The 22,401-nt window shown below is 41.8% G+C and overlaps 1 protein-coding gene across 1 annotated transcript in view; it reads left to right on the top strand.

Annotated features, from left to right (window-relative positions):
- prkd3 (protein kinase D3) overlaps positions 1 to 22,401 on the top strand; it is a 358,247-nt gene that overhangs the window by 147,890 nt on the left and 187,956 nt on the right. The window contains exon 4 of the mRNA XM_059985651.1: positions 21,060 to 21,198. Coding sequence (XP_059841634.1) covers positions 21,060 to 21,198 — 139 coding nt within the window. The remainder of the gene's footprint in view (positions 1 to 21,059; positions 21,199 to 22,401) is intronic.

The raw sequence follows: 22,401 nt of genomic DNA, 5'->3' as shown, positions 1-22,401 counted from the left end.
AATCAAGTTAAAAATGATTAATTTTTCCATGCCATTGAATCAGAATTCCTACTTTAGTTAGTAATTTCTATGGAATCAGGTCATGGGTGGATCATTTGGAATATGGTCAAAACACAAAATTCTGGCCTAACCTCTTGTTAGACTGTTATCTTCCCCTGCCTGTGTTTAAAGTGGCTAGTTGGTGAATTGCTGCTGGCTGTGCAGCGGTTCTGATTACAAATGAAATGATGACCAAAAAAAAAATCCTTACTCTGTGATGTAATACTTTTAGTAAAAGTTGAGCAGTTATAATGTTCTTAATTTGATGGCTGACTCTAGAAGATCCTTTGTCTGTTCCTCAAGATGAATACTGTATGTTCTCATGACAGGTCTGGAAGGCAGTGTTCTGAGACCTGCCTTTGAGTTTCTGAGCAGGCCACAGCTCCTGGTGACCAACTAGGTCATTTTCCCTGAATTGAGTTTCCCTGTTGACTGATCTTCTACTCTTTCAGGCAAACTCTTGCTGTTGCATTTAACAGTTGTAATTCCAGTTTTCCCTTTGACCTAAATCTTGTTCTGCCCTTCATCTTCTAGTGGGAGGAAGCAGCAGTTCTGTCTGCAATGTGTGTCAGCTGTTTGATAGCTTTTAATGTGACAAAGTTAATAATTCTGAATTCCCTTCCAGGTGGTCAAACACAAGTCAGCATTCATCATGCAGTATATAGTTCAATAAGATTTCAGATGAAAATCCAGCTTCTTAATGTTGCTATTTGCAAGATGCTTATTTTGTTCTGATGATCTATTTTTGATTTTTGGCACTTCTAAAAGGTTGCAGAACAGAAACTGACAGATACCAGTGAAGTAACATCTTTGAAATAGAAGAATTTCAAGCAGGAGAGGTGGTGATTGTTTTGTTGTCTGCAGACACAAGCTCTACCTGTGATTCAGTGTCTGCACCATCACCTGTGAATAGAACAATTCTCATTAATTTCAGGTTATATTTTTAAAAGCCTTCACAAACCATTTGATTATCATGTTCTGGTACATGGATGGATTTAAAAAATAAGTTTCTGTTACTGAACTGCCATCAAAAGAAATAGCTTAAAAATTTCTACAAAGGCCGCTTATGGAACAAGTTTAGAATACACTTTCTCTGATGAATTTGATCTGGCTTCGCTCAATTTTCAGAATCATGTTTATTATCACCGATTAAATATATATTACAAAATTTTGTTTGGTGGCAGCAATGCAAGACATAAAATTACTGTGGGTTACAATGAAAAGAAGTGTGGAAGAGTAATAATGAGGTCGTGTTCATAGATCGTTGCGAAGTCTGATGGTAGCGGGGAAAAAGCTGTTCCCAGAGCACTGAATGTGCTGTTCCCAAAATATGAGTGTGGGTTTTCAGACTGCAGTTCCACCTCCCTGATGGTAGTAATGAGAAGAGACGGATCTAGGGTGGCAAGGGTCCTTAATGTTGGATGCTGCCTTTTAAGTGCGTCCTCTGGCTGGGGAAGTTGTGTCTGTGATGGAACTGGCCAAGTCTGCAACCTTCTGCGGCCTCTTTTGATCCTGGGCATTGGTGCCTCCACACCAGACTCTGAAGCAATCGGATAGAATACTTTCCACAGAACATCTGTAGAAATTTTCCAGAGTCTCTGGTGACAGACTAAATCTCCTCAAACTTCAAATGAAATGTAACTGCTGGCATGCCTTCTTTGTGATTACATCAGTATGCTGGGTGCAGGATAGATCCTAGTGGACCTTGCTGCCCAGGAACTTGAAGGTGCTCACACTTCCCATCACGGGCACTGGAGTGTGTTCTGTCACGTGCAAGGTTGTTGTCACACCACTTGACAGCAGATCTGTCACTGTTTCGTCACTGTCGGAGATTCTGCCAGCAACAATCGCCTGTGTGCAGCTTTTGCAGATCAGTTGAAAATATTGAGGAAACTCTGCATTTGGTGTTATTAAAGTTCCTTGATCCTTGGGTTTCGGTGATTTTATGTGAACTTCTGCAGAAAACAGCCAATCAAATTACAGTTTTTGTACACTGATTTTTGTAAAAGAAAGTTGAACAAAAACTGTATGCAGCTTAAATCACACCATATTTTCATTAAACATCTTCCATGAGTAGCTTATGTAGATCAGTAACATGGACATGGTTCATTAAAGTTGTCATAGCCATGGGAGTAGTGGGAATAATCGTGAGTCGTGACTGAAAGAAGGTCATAGTTGGGAGTTTGACATCAGAGGATACAGCTTGTATCGAAAGGATAAGCAAGAAGGCACAGGCAGTGGTGTGGCTGTATTGGTAAGAGATGGAATTACATCTTCAGAAAGAAGTGAAAATAGGGTTAGAGAATGTTGAATCTTTGTGGGTGGAGTTAAGAAACTGCAAGGGTTTTTTAAAAAAAAGCATGGGAATCATATATAGGGCTCCAAATAGTAGCCAAGATTGACATTGCAAATGGAAAGGGTATGTAATAAGGGTAATGACTCAATTGTAGTGGAAGACTTCAATACGCAAGGGGATTGGGGAAAGTCAGGTTGGTGTCGGATTGCAAGAGAGGGAATTTGTTGAATGCCTATAAGATGGCTTTTTAGAGCAGCTTGTGCTTGAACCTACTCAGAAGGGCTATTTTACATTGGGTGTTATGTAATAGCCCAGATTTTATTAGTCAGCTTAATGTAAAGGAACCCTTCAAGGGCAGTAATCATAATATGATTGAATTCAGCCTGCAATTTGGGTGGAAGAACATTGTCACATCTATCAGTATCACAGTGGAATAAAGGGAATTCGAGACATGAGAGAGGAGCTTGCCCAGGTGGATTGGAGTGGGATACTGGCGGGGATGACAGCAGAACAGAGACGGCTGAAGTTTCTGGGAATAGTTCACAAGGCACAAGATAAATTATCCCACAGAGGAGGAAGTTCTCAAATTGCAGGGGTAAGCAACCATGGCTGACGAGGGAAGTTAAGGACTACATAAAAGCAAAGGAAAGGGCATATAAGGTAGCAAAAGTGAACGGGAAGTTGGATGATTGGGAAGTTATTAACATCCAACAAAAGGCAACTAGAAAAGCTATAAGAAGGGAAAAGATGAAATATGAAATCTTCATGATTTTCATAAATGACCTGGATGAGGAAGTGAAGGGATAGGTTAGTAAGTTTGCTGATGATACAGAGGTTGGAGGTGCTGTGGACAGTGTTGGAGGGCTGTCGGAGGTTACAGCGGGACTTTGATAGGATACAAAACTGGGCTTGGAAGTGGCAGATGGAGTTCAACCCAGATAAAAATGTGAAGTGGTTCATTTTGGTAGGTCAAATATGATGGCAGAATATTGTATAAATGGTGTAGAAGATGATGAGAGGCATTGATCATGTGGATAGTTAGAGGCTTTTCCCTAGGGCTGAATTGGCTAGCACGCGAGGGCATAGTTTCAAGGTGCTTGGAAGTAGGTACAGAGGAGATGTCAGGGATAAGTTTTTTTTTACACAGAATGATGAGTGTGTGGAATGGGCTGCCGGTGATGGTGGTGGAGGCAGATACAATAGGGTCTTTTAAGAGACTCCTGGACAGGTTCGTGAAGCTGAGAAAAATAGAGGGCTATGGGTAACTCTTGGTAATTTCGAAGGTAAGGACATGTTCGGCTCAGCTTTGTGGGCCGAAGGACCTGTATTCTCTTGTAGCTTTTCTCGGTTTCTATGTTTTTCTGAGGGTAAACTAGCCAATAATATAAAATTGTTAGCAAAAGCTTTTTCAGTTACATAAAGAGTAAATGGGAGGTGAGAATAGATATTGGACCACTGGAAAATGATGCTTGTGAGGTAGTAATGGGGGTCAAAAAATAGCAAATGAACCTAATGGGTACTTCACTGTGAGGACAATAGCTGTATGCCAGAGGTCTTTGAGTGTCAGGGAACAGGAGTGAGTGCCATTGCTATTACAAAGGAAAAAGTGCCAGGCAAACTGAAAGATCTTAAGGTGGGTAAGTCACCTGGAGCAGATGGGCTACCTTCCAGAGACCTGAGAGAGGTTAAGAAGGGATAATGGATATATCATAATCATTCAAGAATCACTTGATTCTGGCATGGTTCTGGAGGAATGGAAAATTGTGAATGCCATTCCACTCTTTAGGAAAGGTGGAAGACAAAAGAAAGGAAATTATAGGATAGGCCAGTTAGCCTAGCCTCAGTAGTTGGGAAAGTGTTCGTGTCCAATAGTGAGGACAAGGTTTCAGGGTACTTGGAGTCTAACAGCAAAATAAGTCAAAAGTCAGCATGGCTTTATGAAGGGAAATCTTGCCTGACAAATTTGTTAGTTCTTCAAGGAAGTATCAAGTAGGATGAATAAAGGAGAGGCTCTGGATGTCATTTACTTGGATTTTCAGCAGGCCTTTGATAAGATGTCACACATGAGGCTGCCACACATGATAAAATCCTATGGTGTTTCAGGAAAGATACTGGCACGGATAGAGGAATGGTTGACAGTCAGGAGGCAGCGAGTGGGAATAAAAGGGGCCTTTTCTGTTTGGCTGCTGGTGACTAGTAGTGTTCCTCAGGGGTCAATATTGGGACTGCTGCTTTTCACATTGTTTGTCAGTGATTTAGATAATGAAATCGATGACTTTGTGGCAAAGTTTGTGGATGATACTAAGGTAAGTGGGGGAGTAATTAGTGTTGAGGAAGCAATGCAATTGCAGCAGGAATTGGACAGATCGGAAGAATGGGCAAAAAGTGGCAGATGGAATACAGTGTTGGGAAATGTATGATAATGCATTTTGGTAAAAGGAACGATAATGCAAACATCAGAGGTGCAAAGGGACTTGGGAGTCTTTGTGCAAGACTCCCTGAGGGTTAATTTACAGGTTGAGTCTGTGGTAAAGAAGGCAAATGCAACGTTGGCATTTATTTCAAGGGGAATAAAATATAAAAGCAAGGAGATATTATGCTGAAGCTTTATAAGACACGTCTGGCCACACTTGGAGGATTATCAACAGTTTTGGACCCCTTATCTCAAGTGATGTGTTGTCATTGGAGAGAGTCCAGAGAAGGTTCATGAGGATGATGGCAGCTTTGGCCTGTACTCACTGGAATTTAGAGGAATGTGTGGGGACCTCATTGAAACCGACCAAATGTGGAAAGGATAATTCTTACGGTGGGGGTATCCAGAACTAGAGGGCACAGCCTCAAAACTGAGAGGTGACCTTTTGGAACAGAAGTAAGGAGGACATTTTTTATACAAAGAATGGTGAATCTGCGGAATGCTGTGCCACAGGCTGCGGGGGAGGCCGAGTCCATGGGTATATTCAAAGTGGAAGTTGATAAATCCCTGATTAGTCGGAGCCTCAAGGGATATAGTGAGAGGGTTGGTGTATGGAGTTGAATGGGATCTGGGAGCAGCCATGATGAAATGGCGAATGGACTCAAGTGCTGAATGGCATAATTTTGCTCCTATGTCTTATGGTCTTAATCTCCCACTACCTATTAAATGCTTCCAATAGCAAACCTCTCAAATAGCCTCTGACAACCAAGTCCAGTTCCTGGCCTTCACATGTGACTTAGCTACTAAGCCTGGCGGAACCTTTTCTGCTGACAGGAGAATAGACAAATGCAGGTTACTGGTGCCTTAAAGCTGGTCGCTTTGGGCAGATGGGGCTCATCAGGCGTGGTTGGCAGCTCAACTCGGAGAAGGAAAACTTAAACCTTCACTGCCTTGTGGTTATGTCTGCTCATGGGGAAGGTTTCAGGGTAAATCTTCAGGAAAAATCAGAGCTGGAATCCCTAAGGTGGTCTTGCATTCAGTTCAATTGCTGACTGTCAACTCCTGCAATGCAGCTGATGCCGAACTGTATCAGTCTCTGTCGTTCCTTTGGATTCATCAGCTGCGTGGAGAAGGGGAGCCTGCTGCATGGGATACAACTTGCTCTCTATATTGTATTGCCCTGACTTGCAAATGACGTATACAGCTAGGACTTAATATCCATGTTAGACCCCAACCAGTGAAGGACATCAGTATGGGCATAATTTTATTCCTGATTATTCCTGATTTTGTCTTGATGCAACACGTAGCTACATGCAGAATTGATACTCTCCCATTCTTTCTTGGCCCTTCTGTGGTGAACTACGTATACCTGTCTGGACACTCTCCCTGCTGACTGCTCCTGTGGCTCCTCCCACAGACCCCTGTATAAAGGCGATCAAGGCCTGAAACCCGGCCTGTCAGTCTCCAGGATGTAGTATGGTGGTCACTCACTGCTTGTTCCTTCTTTCAGTCAATAAAAGCCGATATCTCGCCTTATGTCTCAGAGTGAGTTATTGATGGTGCATCACCTTCAAAGTTAATTTAGTGAGCTGTAGGTCTCAAAATTAAATACTCCGCAGTTTGCTAATGGCTTCTATTCACAGCCTTGCTAAGCAGTAAAATTTTGCAAATATGAATGTAAATTTGTCCCTTCCTAAAATGTGTTTTACATGGATTAATACAGTGATTGAAAGCTGGGCCTTGAGTGAATTGATTTAGAGACATTGGATCACAACCTATGATCCATTGAATCATTGAAAATGCAGGCATGATGGGTCTCGGCCTGAAACATTGACTATTTTTTAATTTCCATTGATGGTGCCTGGCCTGCTGAGTTCCTCCAGCATTTCATATGTGTTGCTTTTGTATTGATTCTAGTATTAACAAACCTTTACCACTATATATTGCTCAGTAGAAAATGTTGATTAAAAGATTGAGTGAGCTGTCTTATTCTCCCCACACCTCTTCTCTCCTCAGTCTCTACCCCTAACATAAGTTGTCTGCACTTCCAGTGCTTCTGTTGTGGAAGCACTCTGCTGTTTAGGCAAAAGTAGTATTTCAGTCTCCTGTTGTAACCTTTAACCTTGCCTGTGAGTTGCTGTCCTCCTCCATAGAAAGATAGCTGACAGGTAAACTTGCATCCCCCTAGTGGCTAAGTCCAGAACTACATTGAATAGCCCCATTGGAAACTTTTCACCAGTCATTACTCACTACTCATTTTCTGCTCACTGGCTGACTAATATCCAATATAATAAAGTAATAACCTTGCCTCTGTACCCACTCCCATGAATTTATGACTCAGAAAAGGAAGAAAATTAACCTGTCACATTTGAACTTGAGGAGATCTTGAAGCTAGCCCTACAGGAGGCTGTAATAACTAAAATAAAAAGGCACTTCTTCAGTGACAAATGATTTGGTTGTGTGTTTTTGCAAAACTGAGAATTCTCACACAAATTAGCAAGCTTTGTGTTTAAGAATTGTGATTTGAATGTTTATGAAAAATTTGCTAACTAATATTTTGCAAATTTATTCACCACAGCAAATCATTGCAGCTTAAAGCTTCAGGTAGTGCACTTGGATGGGTTTCCTGTGTGTGCTATGATCTTTGGTGCATCAGCAGACTCATTTCCCAGCAGAAAGGGGAAAGTGGAGTGTAAATCTCTGGATTGTTCCTGCCCTCCCAACAGCTGTTTGCTGGGAGAATCCAGAGCCCAGCTGTGGAGGCTACAGGCAGGAAAAATAAGTCCCTGAAGAGGAAAGAGCTTTGTTGAATTGAAAATTATGACTGGTGTGTTGATAAAACTTTTGACATAGATTGGAATTGAGCAAATACCATGTATTTAACTCGGTGTTCAGAATTCTGGAACAAATAGAACATGGGAACAGGAGTAGGCCATTCAGACCCTTGTCCCAGATCCACAATGTTGTTGATTATGGCTGATGTGCACACCTCACCTCTGTACGTGTTTTGTCAAAATGTTTACCGTTTAGGGCAGGATGAGCAACAACTTCCTCCAAGTAAACTTGAGAAATCAAAGTCACAAATTCTTCCTCTGGTAGTACTTTTGTTTATCTAGTTCATTTTTGATGTTTTGGGCTGACCTAGACTGTTCACTTTCTTTTTTTAAACCCAAACTGAGATCTCATTTGAATCCATCTTGTACTATGTTAACAATAGTTATCTTTGAAAGTACCTTTTCTGAACTTTGAAACTTGTGATACCTCTGAATGTCCATTTGATGCTTAAATTTTACCTCATTCAAGAAGTATTGTTTTTTAACCTATTCTTAATCTTTCTCTCACTGACTAGTGCTCACACCCAGATCACCAATGCCTGTTTTAAAATTTCTATCCTCCAAGTTCCCCCATGTTACACTCCATCTATCTTCATTGGGCTGATAACCAAAATGTGAGTACCGCATTCTCCAGAATGTCCCATGCCTCTTGTTCCTTGACTCTGTCATTGGCAACATTATCTTAATATGCTAAAGTCTTCAATTTTGGGAATTTCTCCTGACCACCAAGGCATTAAGTTGGAATTTGCCCGTTGGCAGAAAGGGTCAGCATATGCAATCTCACTGGCTCTTCACTTACCCTTGGATCACCTGGACAATAGCAATACCTTTGTTAGGCTGCTGTTTATTGGTCAGAGTTCAGTGTTCAACACCATCATACCCTCAGTTCTAATCAACAAGCTCCAACACCTGGTACTCTGCAACTGGATCCTGGATTTCCTTACTGGAGGCCATAGTCCTTGCTGATCGGAAATAACACCTCGCTGACGATAACACTGGTGCACCTCAAGGATGTGTGTTAACCTACGTCCTCATCTGTCTGGCTAGGCACAGCTCAGACACCATCTATAAATTTGCCAATGACAGAACTATTTTGGGTAGAATTTTAGATGGTGACCCCTCAACCATCAGGCTCTTGAATCAAAGGGGATGACTTCACTCAACTTCACTTGCCTTATCATTGAAATGTTTCCACAGCCCATGGAGTCACTTTAGGACTCTTCATCTCATGTTCTCTATTTATTGCTCATTTATTTATTTATTTATTTATTTATTAATTATTTCTTTCTGTTTGTAATTGCACAGTTTGTTGTCTTTTGCACACTGGTTGAACACCCAAGTTGATGCAGTCTTTCATTGATTTTGTTATGACTATTATTCTGTGGATTTATTGAGTATGCCTGCAAGACCCTGCAAGGGTTGTATGTGGTGAGATATATGCACTTTGATAATAAATTTACTTTGAACTTTGAGGCATACAGGAGTGAGAAGGATCAGCTGCTCGAGTGGTGTCACATCAACCTTGCACTCAACGTCAGTAAGAGCAAGGAATTGGTTACTGACTTTAGCAAGGAGAAGTTGGGGGAATGCACACCAGTTCTCATCAAGCGATGACTCAGTTTCAAATTACTGGGTGTCAACATCCCTGAAGGTCTATCCTGGGCCCAGCCTATTGATGCAGTTACAAAGAAGGCACAGCAGCAGGAGTTTGAGGAGATTTTGTATTTCACTAAAGGCTCTCGCAAATTTCTGCAAATGTACTGTGAAGAGCATTCTGACCGGTTACATCACCATCTGGTATGAAGGGCAAAAGCTGCAGAACGTTGTCATCTCAGTCAGCTCCATCATTGGTATTTGCCTCCCCAGCATCGGGGACACCTTCAAATGGCAATGCCCCAAGAAGGTGGCATCCATCATTAAGGACACGAGTCGCCCAGGACATGCTCTCTTCTCATTGCTATTGTCGAGGAGGTACAAGTGACTGAAGACACCCATTCAATGATTCAGAAACACCCTCTTCCCCTCAGCCATCTGAATGGACAATGAATCCATGAACACTAACTCAATTCTTTTTGCTCTCTTTGCACTAATGTAATTGAATTTTAATATATTTTTCTTACTGTAATTTACTTTTATTGTGTTGCTGCCCCAAAACAACCCATTTTATGACATAAGCCGGTGACATTAAACCTGATTCTGATTCCTTTGACCAGTCTCTTGCACTTTCTTCCTTGTCTCTAGGTTTGTTATCTGATTTATGCTCTCCCAATCCATAACAGCTTGTTCTGTGTTACTAATTCATTATAAAGCAGATTGTGTTGACTGGATGGACTTCAACAAGGCTCTTTGACAAGGTCCTGCACAGAAGACCTGGGGCAGTACTATCCGTTTGTTGTCCGCATGGGTCCACATGGATCTTTCAAGGTGGCTGTGATATCCTCTGTATCCCTTGAGTGTGTTGGTAGACTAACTGGCTCCTGTAAGTTAATCCTTATTGAGGCAAGTTAAACAAGTGTGAAAGGGGAACTGCTGGGGACCTGCGAGGCAGTGTTGCAGGGATTGCTCAGTTGGGTTCAGTGTGGACTTCATGTGCGAAATGACCTCTGATATAATAAGTAAGGGATCTTCCCAGATTTACGTTCAAAGTAAATTTATTATCAGAGTACATATGTCACCACGCACACCCCTGAGATTCATTTTCCTGCGGGCATGCTCAGCAAGTCTATAGAATTGTAAATACAAATAGAATCAATGTAAGAATAAGTAGGAAGATAACAAACTGTGCAACTGCAAGTATAAATAAATAGCAATATATAACGACAGCACGAAATAACAAGATAGAGAGTGCGTAAAGTGAGATACACAAAACGCTGGAGGAACTCAGCAGGCCAGGCAGCATCTATCGAGAAAAGCACAGTCGATGGTTCGGGCCGAGACCTTTCGGCAGGACTCAAAGTGAAATCATTGGTTGTGGGAACATCTCAACAGATGGGCAAGTGTGAGTATAGTTATCCCCCTTGATTGAAGAGTCTGATGGTTGACAGATAGTAACTGTTCTTGAACCTGGTTGTGAGAGTCCTGAGGCACTTGTACCTTTGACCTGAAAAGGGTATAGCCTGGGTGGAGATGATCTTTGGGTGTTGCTTTCCTATGACAACATTACATGTAGATGTGTTCAATGACTAGGAGGGCTGTACTTGTGACATTCTGAGCTGAATCCACTGCCCTTTTATAGGATTTTCTGTTCAAAGCCACTGGTGTTCCCTTAACAGGCTGTAATGCAGCTAGTTGATACATTTCCGACTACACATCTATAACCCGCCTGATTAGAAGTGGCAGGCTATCTGTGATGGATTGGGGTGGTTTTATTGGTTCATGCCCCATAAAACATATCCATTTTTTATTATATGAGGCGTGAATCATTGAAACCACCTCACCCACTCAAAGAAAACCCAAAATAACTGCCTAATTTGCATTGCTCTGCAACTATGGCAAAGAAACAGAGTAAACCATCTCCCCTTTCAAGAAATCTTAGAAAGTTTAGTGGAATTTTAATCCATTCTATGCACCACATCTGTAGTGATAGTGCACGGTGATGTATGATGTGGTCTTCCTGTGGACTATTATATACATGGTTCCTTGTTTTTAGAGATATTGTTTGGAATATTACTATGGCAACAGCTGCAGCAGAATTGACCTGACTGAGGTCAGAATTGTTTGTCAAATGCTATTTTGCAGTGTTAAGCAGGGAAGCCTTGGTACTGCTGCAGGATAGGAAGTGACAAGTTAGGAAGTGCTTGTCATATCCTTAAAAACATGGGCTTCTTGTCGATATTTACAATTTTTTCTTGACCAGCAGGAAGTTTTGTCCAGTCATGTAGCAATAAAGTTAAATGGAGTTCAGACCATTTAATAGGGCGAACTATTTATTTAATAGATTGAGAATGCCCGAGGCCGCTGGTGTGGCTGGAGGCTGAAAGAGGGCTGTCCTGGGTCTGGAGGACAGTGTTTGGGGGTGTGTGTGCATGGCTGGATGGGAGGGAAGAACAGGACTTCTGTTTCTTTGTTCTTGGTATGTTCTGCTTTATTGTGTTCTGCTGAGCAAGGCGGGTGCACTATGGTGGCGACACTTGTGGGCTGCTCTCTGTACATCCTTGGGTGTGGTCAGTAACACAAACGACAACATTTCACTCTGTGTTTCAATATGCACGTGATAAATAAATCTGATTCTGAAATCTCCACTTTTCGGTGTCCACACTGCTATTCTCTTCAAGGAAAACCGAAGATCTGATCAGTGGAGCTCCCTGGAATTCTCTAATTATAGTTGACAGGGCTGGATTATTAGGAGAAGCAGAGTTTATCCCAAGAGGAGAGATGAAGCAAACTGAGCCTTTCTTCTTCAGAACAAGAATGAGAATGATTTCACTGAAGCAATGCAAATTCTTACCAGTCAACAAGATTAAGGCAAAGATGAAAACATATTTTAAATATTTACAGAGGCCTGGGGCTTTAGTTTCTGAGACGAGCAGGAGTCTTGGTGGGCATTGCCACACAGACTTATTTATGCCGTTTAAATTATACGATTGAAACAATAGGACTAGTGACAGTTCTGAGGTGCCCCTCAGATATATCAACTCATCAGTGGTGGGAAAGCCACAGGAGAGGATTCTGACAAACTGGATCTATTTGCATTTGGACTGGCAAGGGTTGATTAGAGATGGTCAGTATTGCCTTATGCATGATAAATTGTTTTCATAAATTTGATTGCATTCTGATTTGAAGAGATAATCAAGAGGATTGATGAGGACAAGGTAATAGATTTGATCTACAAGGACTTCATCAAAGCTCTTGTCACAGTCCTGCATGGTAGACTGTTCTGAAAGGTGAGATCGCATGGGATCCAGGGTGAACTAGACAAGCGGGTTGGAAGAGTCAGAGATCGGTGATGGAATTCTATTTCTCAGATTGAGAATCTTTGTCCACCACACAAACAATATTAGGGTCATCCATAAACTCACTATTCATGTCAGCTACATTCTCATCCAAATCTCGACGAACCGCAGAAGAACCAATACCCGTGCCGTAGTCAGAGAAGATTGTCAGTGTCTTGTACAGTTGCAGATTAGCATCCTCGCTCTCGTTCTCAATGTCTTTAATGATGAAGGCTAGTGTATCATATACTACCTTCACCACCTTGTCCAAGGTTATAACAGAATCTCGATTGACTGGGAAAGTGGGCCAAGGAATGGCAGGTGGAATTTAACTCAACCTGCGAAGGGATGCATTTTGACAGGTTATCTGGGGCAGACTTGGAGTCCTTGAGAAGTGTCGTGGAAAGGAGATACTGAGAGGTACCTAACCTTAGTTTCTTGAAAGTGGTGTCATGGGTAGACAAGAAGGTGAAGGTAGTATATGATACACTTTATCAGTCAGGACATTGAGAACAAGAGCGAGGATGATATGTAACAACTGTACAAGACACTGACAATGCCATTGGAAAGGATATGACTAGGCAAGAGAGGGTGCATAAGATTTACAAGCATGCTACTAGGACTGGAGGTCATAAGTAATAAGAGGCTGATTAGGCTGGGACTCTTTTCCTTATTGTGAAGAAAGCCAAAGGTGATCGAATGGGGGTATTTACTATAATGAGGGACAGAGATAAGGTCATGGTCTTCTGCCTAGTGGCAGTATAAACTGAGACCACATAGGTTTTATGTGCAAGAGGAAAAAGTTTAAAGGTAACCCGAGGGACAAGGTTTTTAGTGGCTGTTGAGAACAATTAAAAGGCATTTGGACAGGTACGTCGATAAGAAAGGTTTGGAGGGATATGTGCCGAACACAGGTAAGTGGGATCAGTTCAGGAAGGCACTTGGGTTGGTAGGGACAAGTTGAGCCGAATGGCCTGTAACAATGCAGTACAATTCTGACTGTGATGAGGAGAACTAAATTAATTTCAGTCAATTCAGAGTTGCTGCTTTCAACTTGGAAATTAGACCCTCTGCCTTTGGAGCTTGCTTGTTTAGTACTCGTGGTTGACGAATGCAAAGCAGAATTGATTATTTCAAGTTTTAATTGTACTTTGTGAAAGATTTATTTCACAAGTAATGAGATAATTATTTATTCATGAGGTTTGGATGTTATGGGTATTGCTGATGTTTATGGTCCATCCGTAATTTCTCAAAGCGGAGGGGATGCAGTAACTACGGGCCTGGAGTTGCACACTGGCATGTAAACTTTCCCACCCCTCAAGGATATTGGTGAACCAGATGAACATTTGTACTGATCCTCGAGAGCAGGGGTTCCCACCCTGGGGTCCATGGACCCTTCGGTTAATGGTAAGACTCCATGATATAAAACAGGTTGAAAACCCCTGCTCTGGAGTCCAGGTTACCATGCCTGTGACAAACTACATTATCTCGTGGTAGAATTCAAGCTTGTCCACCTTGATCAATAGTCCAGGCCTCTGTGGCTGTTAGTCTGGTAGTTTACGCATTATAAATGTTTGTTCACGATCAGATTGGTAGCTTTTGATTTGCAAGTTGAATACTTAAGCAATCACCCCTACTGGGGCATCGGCCGCCACTAGCAGCTCACCAAACTCCTCTATTTAGAGTCACTTTTTCAGGTTGTCCCCAGGTGTGGGCTGTTTTTGAAGGAGCTTCATCTCCCAGGGATGTAGCTTCTATTGGTCTTTCTCTAGCTCTTGGTTGTTACGGGGATGGGGTTGCTAGCCCCCTGCCCAGCCCCCCCCCCACCTCTAGCAGCTGGATTGGGACCGTCCATGGCGGAGCCACAAGTTGACGAGCAGAGCTTAATTTGAGGCTTATGGCAATGCTGCTGGGAGTTTCAAAGTCGAGAGTGCTGGAATAATAATTCAAATAGCTTGAGGGAAATCTGTTTAGTGAGCCAAATTTGATTATCAGTAAGTGATAAACTTAAACTCCAGAGAATTATTTGAAGAGCAAACATGATGAGTAAATGGTTCCTTTGATGCCCATGGTAATTGTTGTTAGGCTATGGATTTCTTTTCTTAGTCATCTGTGCGCACAAGTAGGAAGCCCTGGTAATAGGCAATATTTATACCATAATGTGTGTATGTCTACTAAGTGATAACCCTTAATAAAAGGGAAGCTTAATACCCCTTGTTGATATTTAATAGCAGTGTCATTGTTGAATTCCTTATCGGCCAGAAAATTATTAAGCAATTGGCTTATCTCATGATCCTCTAAATCATTACATCCAGTTGAAAGACTCAAACCCAGGATGAGTACAGGATCGACAATAGTTTAAAGCATAAAGGAGGTTTTAAAAAGTACTGAAGAGTTGACTTTGCGATTGTGCTGCCTGATTATTTAGTGCTTTCTTCCGGGCTAAATGAAGCTTCAGAGTGTGCCCTCTGTCAGTTGCAGTGTTGGAACTCACCGGAAGTTCAGAATCAGGTTTGTTATCACTGGCATACAGCGTGTTGTAAAATATGTTTTGTGACAGCAGTGCAGACATAAAAATTACTGTAAGTTCTAAATAAGTATTGCAAAAGAGGAATAGTGGGATGGTGTTCATGGACTGTTCAGAAATGTGGTGGCAGAAGGGAAGAGGCTGTTGCTGAAGTGTGGCGTGTGAATGTGTAGAGTTGTGACACAGATCAGCCAGATCAGGCAAACTAGCCTCCCCTCAGTGGGCACAGGACACGTCTTGCTGCCTCTGTTATAAAGCCAGCTCATAATCAAAGACCTCACTCAACATGGTTATTCTCAACTCTCCTCTCTCCCCAACCACCCCCCCCCACCCCCTGCTGGGTAGAAGATGCCAAAGCCTGAAAGCACGTGGCACCAGACTTGAGCATGGAGTTTCTATCCCCCTGTGACAGTATGACAAGATGGACTCTTGACATCCATCTGTCTTGCTGTGACTTTGCACTTTATTTTCTACCTAAAATGTACTTTCTCTGTAATTGTAACACTTTACACTTTATTGTTTTACCTTGTTTTGCAATGATACACTGTTGTAATGAACTATATGTATGTCTTGCAAGTTATGTTTTTCACTGTACCTGGGCACATAAGATATCGGAACAGAAGTAGGCCACTTTGCTATCGAGCTTTCTCCGCCATATCTTACCTGTAAGTATTTTTGAAAGATTACTAAAGCACCCAACACAATTTCCTCAGCCACTCACTGATCTGAACTATCAGCCTATTCCTTCCCTGGCTAACACACAGTACTGGGAATAATCTAGAGATGATTATCTTCGAGGTCCTGTTCTTAAACCTCTTCCCTAACTACCTACACTCAGTGCACAGGACCTCTTTCCCCTTTTCTGCCTAGCATCACATGTCCAATGTATATACATCTCTCCATCACACTCCTGACGTGTTTTGTAGATGGCAGCAAATCCTTTGGATATTGAAAGATGAATAACTTGCTGCAGGTTATCCAGATTCTGGCATTCTTTCGTCACCACAGCATTTCTGATGGGTGCAATTCATTTTATAGTTATTTCTGACCTCGGATGTTAACAAGGACTTGGCAATGGCAATTTAATTCAATGTCAAGGGTAGGTTGTTAGATTCTTCCTTTGGAGATGATCATGGCGTGGCTCTTCTCAGCTCATGTCTAAATGCTTTAATGCGTGTCAGCATGAAATGGTCCATTTGATGAGTTGTGAAAAGAATGGAACCTTGATCCAAGACGGAAGAAAGGTCAGTGATGCTTTTGAGCTGAGATGATTAACCTCCAACAATGAGAGTCATCTTCCTTTGTGCAAAATAGGATTATTGTCACTGGAGCTTTCTTGATGTCTGCTCACTTCCATTTTACCGGAGCTGCTTGCTGTCCCACTTGATCAAATACTTGATGGTAAGGGCAATCATTATCACCTTGCCTCAGATTCAGATTTTGGATCCATGTTTGGTCTGTGGCTGTGATGAGCTCCAGAGGTCAGTGGGCTTAGTGAACTCCAAAACTGGCCATTGGTGAGCGAGGTACCCCATTACTGATTATGGCTTCCATTATTTTGCTGACTGGAGTAGACTAATTTGGTTGTACTTGTACGGTCTGTTCACAAAACGCAGGTCTTACCAGGTTACAATTGGTACGTCCATCAATCAGTCGCTTCTTGATAGCCAATAAGTTGGCTGGGGCATGGCTTTTGTGATGGTGGGAATTTCAGGAGGAAGCCAAGAAAGAGAAATTGCCAGTGACTTAGCTCTTTCATTCCTCAAGTAATCTCTTGTGATGGAACTTGAAGTAGATTGGACAACTGTGGCTTACCCACTATTATTGTCTCAGTGCTGGGCTGGGCTGTTCCCAGGAGAGGATGGTGACATCTGCTGTATCTGCCATGAGGTACGGAGATGGCATCTGTTGGTACCTTACTAGTGCTTTGTGGAGGCTGTAATGTGCTGTCTGTACTTTTATAGCATACAGCAGGTGCTACTGTTAAATGTGTTGATTTTGATTTGCATGCCACCATTGTATGTCAATATAAATCAGTGTTGTCCTTTTTCCATTGTTGCTGGACTTTGTGGTGTAGCTTAAACAACATACACAAAATGCTGGAGGAACTCAGCAGGTCAGTCAGCATCTATGGAAAGGAATAAACTCGGTGTTTTGGGCTGAGAACCTTCAGGACTGGAAAGGAAAGGGAAAGAAGCCTGAAAACAGTGGGGGTGAGGAAGAATACAAGCTACAAGGTGATGGGTAAAGCCAGGTGAGAGGGTGGGGGGGGGGGGATGAAGTGAGAAGCTGGGAGATGATAGGTGGAAAGGGTGAAGGGCTGAAGGAGGAGGATTCTGATAGGAGAGGAGAATGGACCATGGGAGAAAGAACATGGAGAGGACTTGGGGGAGGTAATCGGCAGGTGAGAAGAGGTAAGAGGAAAGCCAGAGTGGGGAATGGAAGAGGGAGGGGGAGAAATTACTGTAAGTTGGAGAAATCGATTTTCGTCACTTCAGTTTGGAGGCTACCCAGGTGGAATATGAGATGTTGCTCCTTCACCCTGAGAGTGGCCTTATGGCAATAGAGGAGGCCATGTTAGAATGGGAATTGGGATTGGAATTTAAATGGTTGGCCACAGGGAAATCCTGGTTGTTGCAGTGATAGTTTAAACTGTTTACCACTAAAATTCTTACGCCCTTCTGCCATTTTCATTGACTGTTTCACTTTATTTTGTGTTGTAGTATGTCTTCTTCTTTCTAATTTGCTTATCTGTGCTTGACACTTCAACCTCCGCTCAGTCCCCAAGTTTACAAATAGCACCATTCAATTGGTCTTTCTCTCAACTTAACATCATTATGTGCCGTGTCACATTGATGTGGACGATCATGGTCTGCCCATGACCATGATTGTTGCCAACTTTTTCTGCAGAAGTGGTTTGCCATTGCCTTCACCTTTACAGTTCACCACCTGCTCCCATGGTTCCATGTGACCCTGATTTGGGAGCGAAGCAGGTTGCCCAGGAAGGGTGACCTGCAGGCCAGCAGAGGGAAGGAGCACCTTGTACCTCCTTGGCAGAGACGTATCTCCACCCCACCACCCATTCTCTCCACTACACCTCCCGATTTGGAATCAGTTGCAGATTAGTTGCTCCCTTGCTCTCCCAATCAATCTTTTACCGCAAATCCGGGAAAAAAATGATTGCTGCATTATCCTATATCACTTCTTTTCCATAAACAAGCCGTTTTGCTGTTAAAGTAACGTTTGCAATCTGGTAAAAATTATCCATGTTTCTCCCTGTCTGCAAATGAGAATATCTGCCGATGCTGGAAATCAGAGCAATACACACAAAATGCTGGAGGAACTCAGGCCAGGCAGCATCTACAGTCAATGCTTCAGACCGAAATCCTTCGCCAGGACTGGAGAGAAAAAGCTGACGAGTACGTTTAAAAGGCGAGGGGAGAGAGAAACACCCTTTTCCCTGTCCTGCTGGATGCTTTCTGCATTGTGAAGTCATCTGCAAACTATTTTTATGAAACCTAGTGACACAAGAAGTTGTTTCCTGGCAGTAACGTACAACCTTTCGGTAACTTCAGTAAAGCAGTGTCGAACATTGTAAATGCTGAGTTTAATGTTTTTTGAGCCTTCATGTCCAATCTGCTTTGCATGTTATTGGGTGTTTTCTGAATAAGTCTTGGGGCTTAACTGGGAATGTTCTCAGAAGTTGATGAAACAGCAGTATAAATGTGGTTTTGGATTTATTTGCGTTGTTTCTACATTTTTGATGTCTTTTAAATTACACTACCTTTTGGGGAACAATATACTTTCTAACAAAAGTTTTCTTCCCTGTTGCTGTACATTTGTACCCTGCATTGCCAGGACTTGACTATGGCATCTGGGATTTGCTTTGGTTTAGTAGGTGTTACAGTTTTGAAATGAAGGAATTTCTTTGTTGCTTATTCAGTTACATGTGATGTTTCACACGAAGCCAAGGAAAAACAAGCTGTGGAGCACATGGAAACTATATTGGTTTATAAGGTGCTACGTGAAAGCAATCAATTTAGAGCTTGGACGTGGTACAGCGAGTGTTGCTGTAGTGCTCAAGGAGTTAAGGCGTTTAACTTATTCCACACACAATTTAAACATCAGGGCTGAAAGAAGTAGCAAGTTTATAGCTTGCCACGTAAAGGCGCTTGTCAGGAGCTGGAACTGAATGCTCTGTGCAGTTGCCATTAGTTTAATGTTCCAAAAATCTTCCCCCAGCAACAGCCTTTCAGCAGATGCAGAATTAATTTGATGCAGTGGTAAATCTAATTTGAATGTGAAACCTAAAAGAAAATATTATGGTTGGTGGTGGTAATTATTTAATGATGGTCATTGTGACTCTCTGTCAGATATAGAAGCTCCATGTGAGGCCGCTGTTGGAGGGTCTCCCTTAATTGAGAAATTGGAAAATGTTGAAACTCATATCTGGTAAATAGAAATAGGGGTGTATGGAGAAGTGCAAAGCTGTTCAGAGCCTCGGTAAAGATAAATGTGTTTAACAATTAATATTCTACTCTATGCAGGTAGAAGGACGAGCAAGAAAGGTGTTACCAAGGTTTCCGTATTGGTTTCTTGGCATTCTTCATTGACGTACGATATTTTGGCAGCATTCCTATAGGCAGAGTATCAGCTTCCAATTGCAATCTGATATTGTACATTTCCTTCCCAGCACCAGTCTGTTCATTCAGTGCAAGCTTTTTCCAATTTAGCAGCAGCATTTGGATTTGTCGCAAGCACCCTGTTCCAGCTCTTTTCTTTCCTCAGTTGTTTGTTGCTGTTGAAGCTTGCGGGAGGGTTGCATTGACATAATGTCCTGTTTTGGTCTCAGTTCAGTGCTCTATCCAACGCTCTGTACTCCATACCCCAGGTAGTGAGACCTCTGAAGATCCAGTTCACATCATTTATGACCGCACCAGTAGTATTATACGGTTGTACGTTTAACTGTTTGTCATATGTACACTTTATCTCAATTTGTACACCTACAATATTTTATTCGTTATATTATTGAATGTGCTGTAAGTGATACATGTACTGTTTTGCACCTTGGTCTGGAGGAACCTTGGCCACCTTGGCCCTGCAAACCACTGCAGAAACTCCAATATCTGATCCTGATACCAACTCACTGATCCAATTCTGGATTCCCTGCTTCACCACCACCTCACTTAAGAAAAGAGCTCTTGGTTGTCTTTTCTGTGTGGTGGAAATCTCTCTGCTGCCTTCCAACTCCAGAAGTTGGTTTAAATTCTTGCCAGTACTTGCTGGGACCAGATCCTCTCATTATGATTTTGCCCAACTCTTGATGGCTCAGGATGTTCACCAAAAGGGAGAAATTGTTTTTATGTTCAAGAACACGATCCGGAATTTTAGGGAGTTGGGTTGAAAAGAACTGAGGCTAAGGTAGGATTTGCCAGAGCTGTTTTTTAAAAAATTTGTTTTGTGCTCTTTTATTCTATAGGTACATTTTATAAAAATGTGTGTTTAGCATGTGAAAATGCAGAAATAATGCATTCATGAGCTCAATATATTCAAATTTAACTGAGAGTGAGGCATCATTGCGTTTCCTAATTCTATGCCATTAATAAAGTAAAATATCCAGTCATTTTCTTTTTAATAACATTACTGGTGGTAAAGAGGGCTATTTGTTTATTTTTCATTTGACGCAAAATTAAGGGTCTTTTGCACTTCTTTTGGATCACTTAGAACTGGAAAATGCATAAGTACATTGGAAAGATTTAATGGAAAGCCTAGTGTTTACCTTGTATTATGATAGTAATAAATATCCGTGTAAGTGTAATGATATCGACAAGTAATTTTTTTTGTTCAAAGTAACAAATTTTCTAAAGTTGATTGGGACAGTGAAAATGAGGTTATTCGTCATGTTTGGACTCTTTTGGAGAAAATACTACATTTTAAGTGTTGAGTTGTAGTGAAGATCAGTTGTTAAATTTCTAGAATTTGGCATTTGTAATTTTTATTTAATATGTTTTTATTGTAGTTCCCAGAATGTGGCTTTTTTGGAATGTATGACAAGATCTTACTCTTCCGCCACGACCTCAATTCTGAGAACATCTTACAGAGGCTGATATCAGCAGAAGAAATTCATGAAGGGGACTTGATTGAGGTTGTTCTTTCTGGTAGGTGGTCTCATTAGCTTACTATTTGCTCATTAGTTATGGACCTAAAGATGCAGAGTTACCTTTTTCTTGTATATAATATTTGAAAAACCTGATGACTGTTGTGCATGTTAACATTGCCCTTCTCTCAAGGTATTCTCTCCTTCGACCTCAGCAGAGAGGGAACTCTTCTCGTATTTGGAATGTTATTTGAAAAGTTTACTTTTTCATAGTCTTCATTATAGATATTGTTGTAGTCAGATATACTCCTCACCTGGAGGGCAGTCGAGCATTTGCAATCTTATGTAAAGTTTCAAAGCAGGTTATGAATAAGTGTTGCACATTTTCATTATAAAAGTAGTTACTTTTCTGAAAAAGGATCTCACACTTTTCCAGTGTATATGGTGAATAAACTTGTCTCTGGCTTCCAGCCAGGTACAGGTATCGATTTTAACTGTTTCAATGACAGGCTCTGCCATCTTCATCAGGGATGATGCTTGGGCGTGTCTAGTCTGGTGGTATTTAGAACCCTGTTGTCCATCCCTCCTGATTGGACAGCCCTCATCCAATCAGGTTTCTGCAGTCCCACCATGTTTGCACTCGAACTCCATTTCTTACTTGGAGTGAGACCTTTGTTTTTGTTAAAATTCCTTTCCTCTAGTTTTATTTCAAAGGCTTTCTTCACCAGGCAGTTGCCAAAGCCGTTGGCATGGCACAGTAGTTCTTACAAAATGGCTACAAGTTGAAGGAAATCAATCAGGTCCTTAAAAGGCTCAACAGAAAACCCTGGAAACCTAACACAGGAGGAACCTGTCACTACCGCCCATCTTCCCTGCATTTCCATAGTTTCTGGAACGATCACCAGGATCTTGAAGAAATACTGGATTAAAACCATCCACAAACCAGTAAGGAAGCTTAGATCACAGCTTACATGAGTCAAAGATGACCTGGGACTCACCACAGCTAGCTTTTACAGGATTCCCTGTGAATGTGGAGCGGTGTATATCGGCCAGATGGGACACATAGTGGAAACCTGCAGCTAGGAGCACAGGAGATGTATCCATTTGGGTTACCCAGAGAAATTGGCAGTAACAGAATATTGCATTCGCAATGGCCATAGGATTGACTTCAGCACAAAAGTACTAGGCCCTACCAATGGCTTTTGGGACCGCCTGGTGAAGGGAGCCATTGAAATAAAACTTGAGGAAAAGAGTTTTTGCAAAG

Source organism: Hypanus sabinus, chromosome 12 (genome assembly GCF_030144855.1).
Source record: "Hypanus sabinus isolate sHypSab1 chromosome 12, sHypSab1.hap1, whole genome shotgun sequence".
Taxonomy (NCBI): domain Eukaryota; kingdom Metazoa; phylum Chordata; class Chondrichthyes; order Myliobatiformes; family Dasyatidae; genus Hypanus; species Hypanus sabinus.
This window is presented reverse-complemented; position numbering and strand designations above follow the sequence as displayed.